The 14,285-nt window shown below is 43.0% G+C and overlaps 1 protein-coding gene across 6 annotated transcripts in view; it reads left to right on the forward strand.

Annotated features, from left to right (window-relative positions):
* ETV6 (ETS variant transcription factor 6) overlaps window positions 1–14,285 on the forward strand; it is a 182,092-nt gene that overhangs the window by 151,436 nt on the left and 16,371 nt on the right. For all 6 annotated transcript variants that reach the window (XM_050966087.1, XM_050966097.1, XM_050966126.1 and 3 more), the window contains one exon: window positions 1,156–1,701. In XM_050966087.1, the coding sequence (XP_050822044.1) occupies window positions 1,156–1,701 (546 nt within the window). The remainder of the gene's footprint in view (window positions 1–1,155; window positions 1,702–14,285) is intronic.

A 14,285-nucleotide genomic window follows, 5' to 3' on the forward strand; every position in this document is an offset into this window, starting at 1 on the left:
AGAGGGTTTATAGGTGGTGATCGGGTGAGTATCAGTCAAAACTTCCTGCCAGTGAAGTGTTAGGCTGTGATATTCACAAGGTGATCTAACAGGGTTTTTTTGTTTTGTTTTTCCCCCCCATCTCTGATTTCTACAACTTTATGACCAACGTAGCCAGTACTCGTCCCATGTCTTGAGCCACTCTGCTGCTGGCTCTGATCTTCAATATTAAGTTACAGGGTCTGCAGGCAGAGTAACATGAAAGACAAAACATGCATCCTGGTCGTTGTAACATATGCACAGAAACAAACCTGTTAGGCCTAACAAAGACACGTCTCCCATTAAGCTGCCATGTATGAAGTTTCTCTTGTCACCCTCTCTGATTTCCTACTATTAACGGAGTGCTTCCCACCTACGTGGCTTGGACACTCACACTATTAAATTACTGTAGAAAAGCCAGGTTATGTTGGCTTAGGACAAATTTATGTTCAGTTTTGAAGGTAGCACAAAGGAAAATGAATAATAATAACTTGTACTTACATCAGAGGGGTAGCTGTGTTTGTCACTTTTTACAGAGCCAGACTAAGAGTCCTGTGGCACCTTATAGACTAACAGATGTATTGGAGCATGAGCTTTCGTGGGTGAATACCCACTTCATCAGACATATTCACCAACAAAAGCTCATGCTCCAATATGTCTGTTAGTCTACAAGGTGCCACAGGACTTTTTGTCACTTGTACTTATATAACACTTTTCATCAAGGGATCTTAAAAACAAACAATAATTGTAATTCTTTTGAAAGGTGAGGGGACTGAGGTTCTGGGAGTACAGACCACTTGTCCAAGGTCGCACAGGAAACTCTTTGGAGAGTTGGTAATAGAACGGAGATGTCCTAACCACTAGTTTCCTACTCTCAAAGAAAACACTCCCTCCCTCTCAGATATAGTGAAGACTATGTTAAAATGTGTCAATGAGTTTGTAGATTCACAGAGGTGTAGTCCAGAACACACTACATCTAGAATGACCTCCTGTATATCACCGGACATTACATTTCACTCAGGGGAGCCCAATAACTTGTTCTAGAGCATATTTTCCAGAAAGACACTGAATCTTGAATTAGGTCCTGTGGTTCTGTCACACTCATCATGATCTATGTTTTTCACCTTTTGTCCCCAGACAACTTTGTCCAGAGACCTTCAAGACCATCCGCAGAAACAGTCCATCACAACCCCCCAACCATTGAACTGTTGCATCGTTCTAGATCGCCTATCACCACCAATCATCGGCCGTCACCAGATCCCGAGCAGCGGTCACTGAAGTCCCCATTGGACAACACTATCCGCCGCCTCTCCCCAGCTGATAGGGTCCCAGGGACAAGGCATCACCAAGAGAACAACCATCAAGAGCCCTACCCTCTCTCAGTATCTCCTATAGAAAACAACCACTGCCCGCCTCCTCCTGAAGTACTACAGAAGCCTTCCAGCCCCCGCCAAGAGAACACCAGGGTCATCCAGCTGATGCCCAGCCCCATCATGCACCCTTTGATACTGAACCCCAGGCACTCTGTAGAATTCAAACCATCACGGTTGTCTGAGGATGGGCTACACAGGGAGGTAAAGCCTATCAATTTGTCCCACCGGGAAGAGTTAGCATACATGAACCACATCATGGTGTCCGTCTCCCCTCCTGAGGAGCATGCAATGCCAATTGGAAGGATAGCAGGTAAGTAATATTCTCTAGCCCATGGTCTTCATTCAGAATTTGCCATGCACTAATCTAATGAACCATGTAATATCATTAGGAAGAATCTTTTGAGCTTCCTTTGGGTTTTTATAATCTTACCAAAGAGTACAGGCATCTTGTAAGCCTCACAACTTCCATTGCACAGGCTGGTAGGTATTACTGAAACCAGTTATACAGGTAGGTAAGCAGAGGGGCAGAGTCATGTGCTCAAGATTACATAACATTTAATCAGTGGAAGAACTAGGATTAGAATGCTGGAGTCCTGCCTCCCAGTCCCCAGCTCTACCCATTCCCAATTAGTTTTAAGATTAAACTCTTTGAAATAGAGCTTGCCCTAATGGAGTAGTTAATGGGCCTCTGAATGTTGAGAAACAAAGATCTAAATTTGCCCAGGGAGGGGAAAGTCCCATCAACAGTGCAGCAAAGTTAGAATGTCTGAAATAAAAGGTTTTATGATAATATTAATGACCCTTTCTGCAGTTTCCACAAGTCAATTAATGACTGGACAGCACTTTAAAAGCCTTTGGCTTTGTCTCAGACCCTTAAATCCTTTTGCCAGACATTTACTGACCAGTAAAAACCTCAAAATGGCTCATAATTACTGACATAATGCCTTTACTATGGGGGAGGTGGGAAAGGGAGGAACGTTCATCTCCAAATTCTACAATTGGCACTGCTCTATTATCTGATCAAAAGGAACAGTTGGCAACCTGTGTGACACTTAACCCAGATTTACTTTTCTGGCAATAAAAACAATAATTAATGCAATGCAATAGATTAAGCTAATATAAACAGAACCACCCCCTATCATTCCTCTCCAAGACAGTACTCCGCTAGATGTCCAGCTCTTTTCTTGGAGCCTCTTGGGAAGGCTACCACTTTCCTGGGCAAAAATTTTAAGGAATATTGCTTGAGGGACATAGAAGAGATGTCCCACTCACAATGGGGTTTGATCCTGCAAAATACTAAGGAACTGCTGGAAGGTGACTTGAATGAGAATTGGAGGCACTCTGCATTATCTAGGGAGTGCTGAGCATGTTGTAGGATCAGGCCCAATCTTGAGAAGTGGCCACTCTGGCTCTCCTCAGAGAGAGCTACTTTGTAGGCCTCTCTGCTGTACCTCATTACTAGCACTGTCCCTCTTTACAGATTCAAATTTACCTCCATCCCACACAAACCTCAGGCATTGTCTCACTTTTGTTATCGTAAATAATTGACATCACATCTGCTGAATCAGGAAACTGAGGTTACAGAAAATGTTTTTTGTGCGTAAAAGAGAACTGTAAATAGATCAGGGTGGGGGGAAATCCAACCGCTTTAGAAATATATGCTGAATGCCCCAAATAACCAAGTGAAGAGGACATTCCACACATTTATGCTAACATAAAACTTCAGAAAATATATGTAGGGCTTGTCTACATCAGAAAGTTGCAGCGCTGGTGAGGGAGTTACAGCGCTGCAACTTAGGAGGTGTACACATCTGCAGGGCACCACCAGCGCTGCAACTCCCTGTTTGCAGCGCTGGCCGTACTCCCGTTTTGTCTCGGGTGTAGAGGATCCAGCGCTGGTGATCCAGCGCTGGTAATCAAATATAGACACTTACCAGCGCTTTTCTTGACCTCCGTGGAATAAGCAGGTATCCCAGCATACCTGAGGAAGCCTCTGGTAATCAAGCTGGTCTCCTTCCCCGGTTTGCTCTCGCGTTCCCCGAACCCCGAGCAAGCAGGTCTCCTTCCCTGAGGTTTGCTGGGTGGTTCCGGGAACGCGAGAGCAAACCGGGAAAGGAGACCAGCTTCGCCGCGGTTTGCTCTCGCGTTCCCCGAACCCCGAGCAAGCAGGTCTCCTTCCCTGAGGTTTGCTAGGTGGTTCCGGGAACGCGAGAGCAAACCGGGAAAGGAGACCAGCTTCGCCACGGTTTGCTCTCGCGTTCCCCGAACCCCGAGCAAGCAGGTCTCCTTCCCTGAGGTTTGCTGGGTGGTTCCGGGAACGCGAGAGCAAACCGGGAAAGGAGACCAGCTTCGCCGCGGTTTGCTCTCGCGTTTCCCGGAACCACCCTGCAAACCGCAGGGAAGGAGACCTGCTTGTTCGGGGAACGCGAGAGCAAACCGCGGCGAAGCTGGTCTCCTTTCCCGGGTTTGCTCTCGCGTTCCCCGAACCACCCAGCAAACCGCAGGGAAGGAGACCTGCTTGTTCGGGGGTTCGGGGAACGAGAGAGCAAACCGGGAAAGGAGACCAGCTTCGCCGCGGTTTGCTCTCGCGTTCCCCGAACCTCCCTTGAAGCCGCCCAACAGCGCTGCAGTGTGGCCACATCTAACACCACTTGCAGCGCTGGTTGCTGTAAGTGTGGCCACTCTGCAGCGCTGGCCCTATACAGCTGTACTAATACAGCTGTAACAACCAGCGCTGCAAAATTTTAGATGTAGACCTGGCCGTAGATTTGCAATGTCTAGGCCCAGTGAGGGGCACAGGCTTGTATTTGGTATCAGACCCAGTTGTCCCTCATTTTAAGGCCTCATTCAGTCCCAAAATTCCTTGCAACAGATTTGGGGCCTCTTCACTTTTATTGTTAGTAATTATTTACATCAGAAACAAGGAATCATTGATTAATGAATTTTAAGGTCAAAAGATATCATTATGATCATCTAACCTAGTACATAATGTAGACCATAGACCTCACCCTGTTGAAAAAGAAGTTGCAGAATCATTTACATTACAAGAATGAATCCCACTGTATTTTAAGTTTCCTGCCAGAATGACTTTCTTATCTCTCTTCTTTTGGGTGTCATCATACATTGTGTCTCACATTTGGCCTGTAGCAGATTGACAGGTATGCATGGTGTAATGTCAGAGCGAGCACTCTGCTGGTGATATTATCTTAGGACTCTACCTTCCTGGAGACTTCAGGCTGTGCAATAGGGATGAGGGAAATCTTAAGGTTTGGGTTAGGTTTGTTTGTTTGAATAGTGTGCATTGTCTAAAATAGTTTTTAAGTTCTAAGATAAGATATAGTAAAACTTTGGAAAACTCTGTAATGTTTTAAAATAAAACAAAATTCCCTGTATTACAGTCAGCCAACTCTGGTCTCATATAGGTTCTGTAATGGGTGTGATATCCCCAAAAGAAAGTATGGTGGGCATTGCAGCAAGCGTCAGCACTGGTGTTATGTACTTTGCTCTTTACCCAACTAGCATTATGTAAAGGAACTACCTGTGTACAATGGGGTCGAAATAACCATGTTTATGATTATATACAACATGCAAGACCCTAGCTATGTATATACTGTGATGCTCTGGCAGAGTTTGGATAGTTTCTGAAACACAGGGAGGGCCACTATAGGCTCACAAACTCTTTACAGTGGATACATCTGAATTCCTGTTCACTACAGCCAGATACTACTCGGTGCAAAAGCACAAATGGCCTAAGGTTATACCTATGGAAGTCAAAGGAAGTAAATTTCACTATTAACTTCAATGAGAGCATCACTGGGCCCCTAACAGGAAAATGTTCTGGTAATTATGTGATCCTTCTGCCTGTCTGGAGTACTTGGCATAAAGTCATTTAATTTTGAACACAATCTGTTTTTATGTTAACCCTTTACGTCAAGATTAACCCGTTATCAGTTTGAGTTTCCCTCTCTTCATAATACTACTAGTATCAGGTTAGGTGCTTGGTATGTTGAGATATGCTGCTTTGACTTAGCAAAAGAACCTTGAGAATTATAATAATAGTAATAATATCATCTAAATTTTGTATGGCACTTTTCTTCGCTAGATTTCAAAGCACTTTACAGAGGAGGTCGATAGCTACTCGATTCCATATAGGTTTTTTTTGCTACGCTCATCATCATAGTATCTGAGCACCTTTCTACAGATGGCAAAACTGAGGCAAAGCTAGGTGAAGTAACTTACCCAAGGCCACCCAGTAGGCTTAGTAGCAGAGCTGGGAATAGAACCCTGAGTCCCAATGCAGTGCCCTATCCACTAGGCCACAATGCCTTCCTAGTATATACTCCCCAAAGCAACACTGAGGAACTAAAAATACTCCAGAAAACCATTCTAAATCCTTAGTGTTGTGAGTAGGTTAGTGAACAAAGGAGGGTCTTCTCAACTATTCACAAATGGATAAGGGCCTTATCACTGCATAACATGAAAAAAGGGCAAACAGCTTCAGAAGGGGTACAGTTGACCCATGGTGACTATCTAGGCAACCATGGCATTTTTGCATGGAGAAATGGATTTTGCAGGTGATCGTTGTGTCCCTGAATGCGCAGGAAGAATCCATTACCCCTGAGTGTAGGTGCTAGTGCAGAAAAAATGTCTGTGCCACTGTGAGCATGCTCTGTGCCCACAAGCAGAGGCTGGGAGTCTGCAAATGAGTCTGTTAAAATAGAGACCTCTCTAAAAAATTGTCATCCTCAAAATAAAAACATGCTTAAATTTTAATATATCAGAGGCCAAATTCCACCCTGGCTTACTACCGTTACTCCCACATCCCACTACCGTGAGGTTACAAAAGGTGGGAATCAGAGCAGAGTTTGGCCCTAAACCCTCCTCATTTAAAATTTAACACCCGCCCCCCCCCACAAAAAAAGAAAAACCTATACAGTTATTTATTTCTGTAAAGAAAATGTTTTCCTTTGCCATTATCCACAAACATCCTGTTTTCAGAAACCCAATCAATAGAACGCTGGATGGTCTGTCAGAAAATAATGACCTCCACCTGCTGGATGATTAATCTGTTTTACAAATTTGTGTAACATCATTTCTCAAAATAGTAATTTGACTGATGATAAAACACTTTCTCCTTTCAGCAAACATTTTAAAATTGTAGGGCCCAATTTTCATCGGCTGCTCTGAAAGGGTAAAGGGTTCTTAAAGTGGGCATATATGCTACACTTACACTCCATTTAATGCCCCATTATGCTACCAAGAGAGTAAAGAGGCCTTAATTTGCATGAAAATCAGGTCCATCTATCTTCTATTTATGCAAAACATGGGCATCTTTCTCACTGTCACTGGTATAAATCAGGAATAACTCCACTGAAGTCAATAGAGCCACATAAGTGTATAAATAGTTTGAGATCAGAATCAAGCCCTACAGCTGTATCTGTAGTTTGTTTGTTTTTTTACATGTTTCAGTGAGACACTTCAATATTCAATAGACCGTGTAAAATTACTCCTGTGAGTGTATAATAAAAAAACCAGGGCTTTAGAAGCTCTGGAGTTAATGCTTATTGAAATATACTGGGAAGGTATGTTATCTAACTATCTACGGCTAGATTGTGCTTTAAAGGCACTTCCACATGGCATGGGCATGGTCAGGGGGCAGTGTCTTGGCGGAAGCTCCTGCAAGCATTGTGCCTATGGGGGACACAATACCTATGATGGGAGCATGGGCCACTGCAGGATAAAATCCTGGCACTCTTGAAGTCAGTGGGACTTGTGTTATTAACATCAACATCAACACCAAGATTTTACCCGCAGTACCTACTAAATTAGTGCACAACATGCCCTCTCTGCATATGCACAGGGCCTGCTCAACTGACTGTTGCAGGTGGACATAAGAATGGCCATACTGGACTAGACCAGTGGTCTATGTGTGGCTAGAATCAGACACTTAAGAGGAAGATGCAAGAAACCTGGCAATATAAACTGTGTAATAATCTGCCCACAGGGGAAATTCCTTTAGTCAATTAGAGGTTGGCTTATGCCTTGAAACATCCCTTGTGGTACATGTGGATGTTCTTATTACTGATATAAATGTCCATTGCTGCTCCCAAGCCTCTCTGAGGAGCTCAAGTCACTGCAGAGCACCTTCGAGCTGCCAGTGAGCTCCCAGTGTTATTTTGGGGAGTGGCTGTGTTTCGCTATAGCAGCTCTTCAGGGGAGAAAAGTTAGTTCATTAATCCACAGCACAAACCCCATGACATGATGTTCACCCTTATCTCTGAGCCTGAGATTTTGGAAAGTGATGACATCCCTTTACCATACTTTTCCCATGGCTCCTCTGTAGTATAACTGAGAATTAGGAAGTGTAGTTTCTGTGAGAGGAGGTGTGTGATGGAGGGTGTCAGGAAGCAGTCTGATAACCTATAATTAGGTTGTGCTGAACCATCGTCATGGACCCAACAACTTCTTGTGGCTTTGGCCACCACAGGAACTTTATGGTAAACTCTGGGCTGTGGAAGCTGCCTGACCATATACAGCAAAAGAGGTACATCAATTTGTGCAGATAGTTTGGAAGCTCCAAACCATGCTGTGTATTGATATTCAAGCTCTGAGTAGGGTGGGCTTCAGAGTCCAAGCCACAACTTCGAAGCATTGTCTACAGTTATTTTTAGAGCACTAGTGTGAGCCCTGCTAGCTCAAGTCTGTTGATCCAGGCAAGGAGACCCTGTTTGGTCCAAAATGCTGTTTAGACATACACTACTGGCATGCAGTGCTTATCAGCCAGGTTACCGTAGCAACTGGGCTCTGTTTAGCTTCGTGGACTGACTGGTGTGTTTCTCCATTTCCAGGAGTCTTGGGAACAAGCACTGTTATATGTAAGCTGCTGAGAGGCACGACTTCCACAACATCAATGTGTTAGATCACTGCAACTGAATAGTGTAGTAATTCTTTTATAATAGCTGCCAGGTTCTGTACTCTGCTAAAGCTATGAGAGTGGGTTCTACTCTCAGCTCTGATTTGCAATCTCTGCCTCAGTTTCCCCATCTGTGAAATGAGGATAATGCTTATCTCCCAGGGTTGGTGGAAGGCACCTTCACTAACCAACCTGTGTGCTTGCTGAGAGGGAAGTTTAGTTCAGTGCAGAAGGCCAGCGCATGGGCTATGCGCGATTCATATTCCATTTAAGACTACAAAATAGAACTTAAAATGTGCATAAGCCATGTGCTAGTCCTCTGCAAAAGGATGAATTTCAGCTGGAAGTTCAGTAAGGACCTGATTTCTGGATTTCCTACCCTTTATATTCCTCTAAGGGGGTTTATAAACAGTCATTTTAGAAAATAAACAAACAATTGACAGTAGATCTTTTAAGAAAGTTTGAGCTGTAAACCCATGAATGTTGATTTTTTTAACTTTTATGATGAACTGAAAAGCTTATTTTTAAAAAATAAGAAAAAGAAAATAAACCGATTAAGATCCCAGATCAGTGACAGTAGATGTGTAGGTTTAAACATTGCAGATCAACACATTTCAAAAAGAAAAGAGCTAGTAATCGGTTCTTCTTTAACTTACCTGCCAAGACTTGAGTTCAGGGAGTCTCCTTTTTCTCTCTTAGGCCTCATTTACGCACATATTTTGTACCAGTCTAAATATGTCAATTAGGGGCTGATTTTTTCACTTATCTAGTTATACTGGTTCAACTCCCCTAGCGTGGACACAGTCAGACTGGTATAAAAGTGCATTATACCAGTAGACCTCATTCCCCTTTCTGTACAGTAATAAGCTCTGTGAGGCTATGTCTATGCTACGGCGGTAAGTCAACCTACGCTACGCAACTCCAGCTACTGGAGTTGACGTACCTTAGGGGTCTACTTAGGACGTACCTTAGGGGGTTGACTTACTGGGGTCTACATCGCGGGGGGTCGACGGGACAAACTCTCCCCCATCGACTTAACCTTACTCTTCTCGTTGGGGGTGTAGTACAAGGGTCGACTGGAGAGCGATCTGCAGTCAATTTGGTGAGTCTTTACTAGACCCGGTAATCGACCTCCAGTGGATCGATCTCAGAGCGTGGGTTTTAGCCCATGAAAGCTTATGCCCAAATACATTTGTTAGTCTATAAAGTACCACAAGGACTCCTCATTCTTTTTGCTGATACAGACTAACGCAGCTACCACTCTGAAACAGATCTCAGACCGTCGTTCCCATATGTAATGTAGACCTGCCCCTAGTATTAGCAGCTTTATACAGGTGTAACTGGTTCCACACTACCAGGATTGTACTGATTTAATTATATTGGTTAAGTTTTAACAGTACAACTTTTGTGTGCGGACAAGCCCTTAAAGAAATTGATATAATTAGCTTTTCAGCCTATGTAAGGAATGAACCTTCCTGCTCTGCTTTCAGTATTTGCATTATACTAGTGCCTGTAGGCACCACATAGGATCAGGGCCCCATTGTATTAGCTACTGTATAAACACACGAGAGACGATCCCTACTTCAAAGGCTCACAGACTAAATAGTCAGCCAATGGCAGGTGGGGCAATAGAAACACAGATGGGTGTAGTGACTTTCCCAGAGTCACACAGCAGGTCTGTGGTAGAGTGGGGAATAGAAGGTCCAGCTACACTATATCACAAAATGAAGGCATGTTTTAACCCGCTCTGTGTCTGTGACCAGATCCCCAAACACACATATTTTTAAATGCAAATGAAGCCTAATTTGAAGTCAGTGTTTCTGTAGTGCCTTGCATCCAAGGACTCCAAGCATTTTACAGATAATGAACCAAGCCTCACAATACCCTTTCATTATTATCATCAATTTACAAACTGGAGAAACTGAGGAACCTGAAAGTAAAATGTAAAGATGACCAAGGACACCAGTGCCCTATAACAGAACTTTCGGTGATTATGTTGCTGTCCACTGTCACAGCAAAAACTCAGAATCATGGGCTCAGGTCACAGCAGATGAAAAGCCTTTCAGTTCCCCTTTCAGTAATGACTTGTCTACATGGGGCAGACTGACTGACATAACTAATATAACACCAGTATTTTAAAAGGGCTCTAGAGGTGATCCTGGCAATTACAGACCGGTAAGTCTAAAGTCAGTACCAGGCAAATTAGTTGAAACGATAGTAAAGAATACATAGAAGAACATAACTTGTTGGGCAAAAGTCAACATGGTTTCTGTATGAGGAAATCATGTTTTACTAATCTATTAGAGTTCTTTGAAGGGGTCAACAAACGTGAACAAAGGGAATCCAGTGGACACAGTGTACTTAGATTTCTAGAAAGCCTTTGATAAGGTCCCTCACGAAAGGTTCTTATGTAAATTAAGTTGTCATGGGATAAGAGGGAAGATCCTTTCATGGATTGAGAACTGATTAAAAGACAAGGAGCAAAGGGTAGGAATGGTAGATTTTCAGAATGGAGAGGGGTAACTAGTGGTGTTCCCCAAGGCTCAGTCCTAGGACCAATCCTATTCAACTTATTCATAAATGGTCTGGAGAAAGGGGTAAACAATCAGGTGGCAAAGTTTGCAGATGTTACTAAACTGCTCAAGATAGTTAAGACCAAAGCAGACTGTGAAGAACTTCAAAAAGATCTCACAAAACTAAGTGATTGGGCAACAAAATGGCAAATTAAATTTAATGTGGAAAAATGTAAAGTAATGCATATTGAAAAAAAAACCCAACTGTACATACAATATGATGGGGGCTAATTCAGCAGCAACTAATCAGGAAAGAGATCTTGGAGTCATTGTGGATAGTTCTCTGAAGACATCCACACAGTGTGCAGCGGCAGTCAAAAAAGCAAACAGGATGTTAGGAATCATTCAAAAAGGGATAAAGAATAAGACAGAGAATATCTTATTGCCCTTATATAAATCCATGGTACGCCCACATCTTGAATACTGCGTACAAATGTTGTCTCCTCATCTCAAAAAAGATATACTGGCATTAGAAAAGGTTCAGAGAAGGGCAACTAAAATGATTAGGGGTTTGGAACAGGTCCCATATGAGGAAAGATTAAAGAGGCTAGGATTTTTCAGCTTGGAAAAGAGGAGACTAAGAGGGGATATGATAGAGGTATATAAAATCATGAGTGGTGTGGAGAAAGTGAATAAGGAAAAGTTCTTTACTTGTTCCCATAATATAAGAACTAGGGGCGACCAAATGAAATTGATGGACAGCAGGTTTAAAACAAATAAAAGGAAGTTCTTCACACAGCGCACAATCAACCTGTGGAACTCCTTGCCTGAGGAGGTTGTGAAGGCTAGGACTCTAACAGGGTTTAAAAGAGAACTGGATAAATTCATGGAGGTTAAGTCCATTAATGGCTATTAGCTAGGATGGGTAAGGAATGGTGTCCCTAACCTCTGTTTGTCAGAGGATGGAGATGGATGGCAAGAGAGAGATCACTTGATCATTGCCTGTTATAGTCACTCCGTCTGGAGCACCTGGCATTGGTCACTGTCGGTAGACAGGATATTGGGCTGGATGGACCTTTGGTCTGATCCAGGTTGGCCGTTCTTATGTTCTTAGGTTAACTATTCCAGAATAACTCCCTTGTGTGGACACTGTTCTGGAATGAAAGTGATTTTATTCTGGAATAATTACTCTGCTTTCTGAATGAAGTAGATAGTCACTGTTATTTTGCAACAGAGTGTCCATGCAGGGAGATATTGCAGAATAATTATGCTGGAATAGGTATTCTAATCAGTTTCCCTGTGAAGACAAGCCCTCAGGCTCTCCATTCAATTATGTACTTAGCTGTCAGATATGATTGCTGCTCCTCCCCACTTCAGCTCACCTTGCTGCTGAGCAAGAGAAAATGTTAACTTCATTGTGCAAACTGAGATGCTAGATAGTGAACTGTCTTGCAAGCTTCAACTCAGTAATTTTCTCCTCTTTGCGAGAGAGATGTTGACAGTTCAAGCTGTTCAGATTTGACTCTGCAATCCGTACCCTTATCTACATGAGGGACATTTTTGAAAAACTACTCACGGTTGTGCCAGTTAAGCAGTGTGGGAGCCTGACTGCGCGCAGGGCTTTGGCTGCCAACTCAATTTTCAGCACTGTGTTGATTAGATTTCCTCCCAGCAGGGTTAGACAGTCCAGTACAGAGAATGGTGTCAGCAGCTAGTGTTTACACTAAAATATAAGACCTTGTCTTCATTGCCAAAAGAGGTGTATTGTTTTTACCTCAGGGGTAATTAACTTTCCTGAGCTATCCTGAGGTAAAAACATAGTGAAGACCAGACACTACAGTTTTATTGTAAGGTAAACTGTGAGGTTAACAGCCTTATGTCTTATCCATGGTTAAGCCCATTAAAATTACCTCACCTAAAACTGAAGTGCCTTATCTTCACTTTGTTTTTAACTTCAAGATACCTCAGATGTGTTAGATACCCTCAAGTAAAAAAATACCCCCCTTTTAGCAGTGAAAACAATGCCTACCAGACTCCTAATGTTGCTAACGCCACTGCAGCAGAATCACTTTTAACAAGGATGTGGCCTGTGATTCTTTCCGCTCAACTGTGCCATCCAATGAAAGATCATTGGCCTTATTTAAATACTTGCCATTGAATTGTGGATTTAAGAGCCTGATTCTGAGGGCAGGTCTACACTACAAACTTGCACCTATGCAGCTGCGCCGCTGTAGCACTTCTGGTGAAGATGCTCTAAGCCGATGGGAGATCTCCTGTCAGCTTAATGGCTCTACCTCCACAAGGGGAGGTAGCTATGTCAATGGGAGAAGCTCTCCAGGCTTAGCACTGTTTACACAAGGGTTTACGGTCAGATTAACTACGGTACTTAGGAGTGTGGATTTTTCGTACCTTTGAGTGACAGTTATACCGAAGTAAGTGTGTCATGTAGACCTGGCCTCATTTACACGGTGGCCCCTTTACATTGTAATTTACACACACTGTAAGGGCTGATCTATATTGAGAACTCACATCTGCATAGCTACATGTCAGGGATGTGAAAAATCCAAACCCCAGAAAGACAAAGCTATGCAGACATATTCCCTGGTGTATACAGCACTGGGTTGATGGACGAATTGTTCTATTGACCTAGCTACCACCTCTCAGGAAGGTGGAATACTTACACTGATGGAGAACCTCTCCCATCAACATAGATAGCATCTACACGAAAGGACTACAGAGGCATAGCTGCAGCTATGTCGCTGTAACAGTTTTAAGTATAGACATAGCCTAAGGCCCCTTTGCACAGCCAGAGTGATGTGAATGAGACCATAAGGCAAGGTCTTCATGGGAAATTTTTTTCAGTATAACCTAGGGTGTGAATTTAAATTGATACAGTTATATAAGTATAATCCTCATGTCGATAGCCTTATTTCAGGATAAGAGTGTCTTTTTTCAGTTCAGCTTTTGTCACTTGATAAATGAATAGGAATTACTTGTTTGATTTCACTTGCAGTAGCATCCCACAGCTGGTCAGCCTTTGTCCTAACCCTGTAGTTACAGGGGCCACAGATTATATTATGGTCCTGTTTTGGTGAGATCGGAAGCCAGAAGCAACAATAATATTTATTTTTGCGTCTTCAGCATCTCTGATCCTACTGTGCTTCAGTGCCTAGGTGTTATGGTGACTGGCATTCCATAAATACCATAACTAGACAGATGGGATAAGTAGATGCTAAGTGTCTCCAATCCCCACTGAAGTCAACTAGGTGCCAAACCCTTCATAGAAGGCATTGAGTACCTCACAGTGGTCTAGCCCCATAGACTTGACATTGTACACTCCTGGGCTAGATTCACTTCAGTACCTCAGGCCTTGTCAATAGTTAACACCCTTATATAGACACACTTATTTGATTTAGGTTTTGTCTACACTAGCACTTTTGCTCTCCCACTGACATAGCTACTGCTGCT

This window comes from Gopherus flavomarginatus, chromosome 1 (genome assembly GCF_025201925.1).
Source record: "Gopherus flavomarginatus isolate rGopFla2 chromosome 1, rGopFla2.mat.asm, whole genome shotgun sequence".
In the NCBI taxonomy this organism is placed as follows: domain Eukaryota; kingdom Metazoa; phylum Chordata; order Testudines; family Testudinidae; genus Gopherus; species Gopherus flavomarginatus.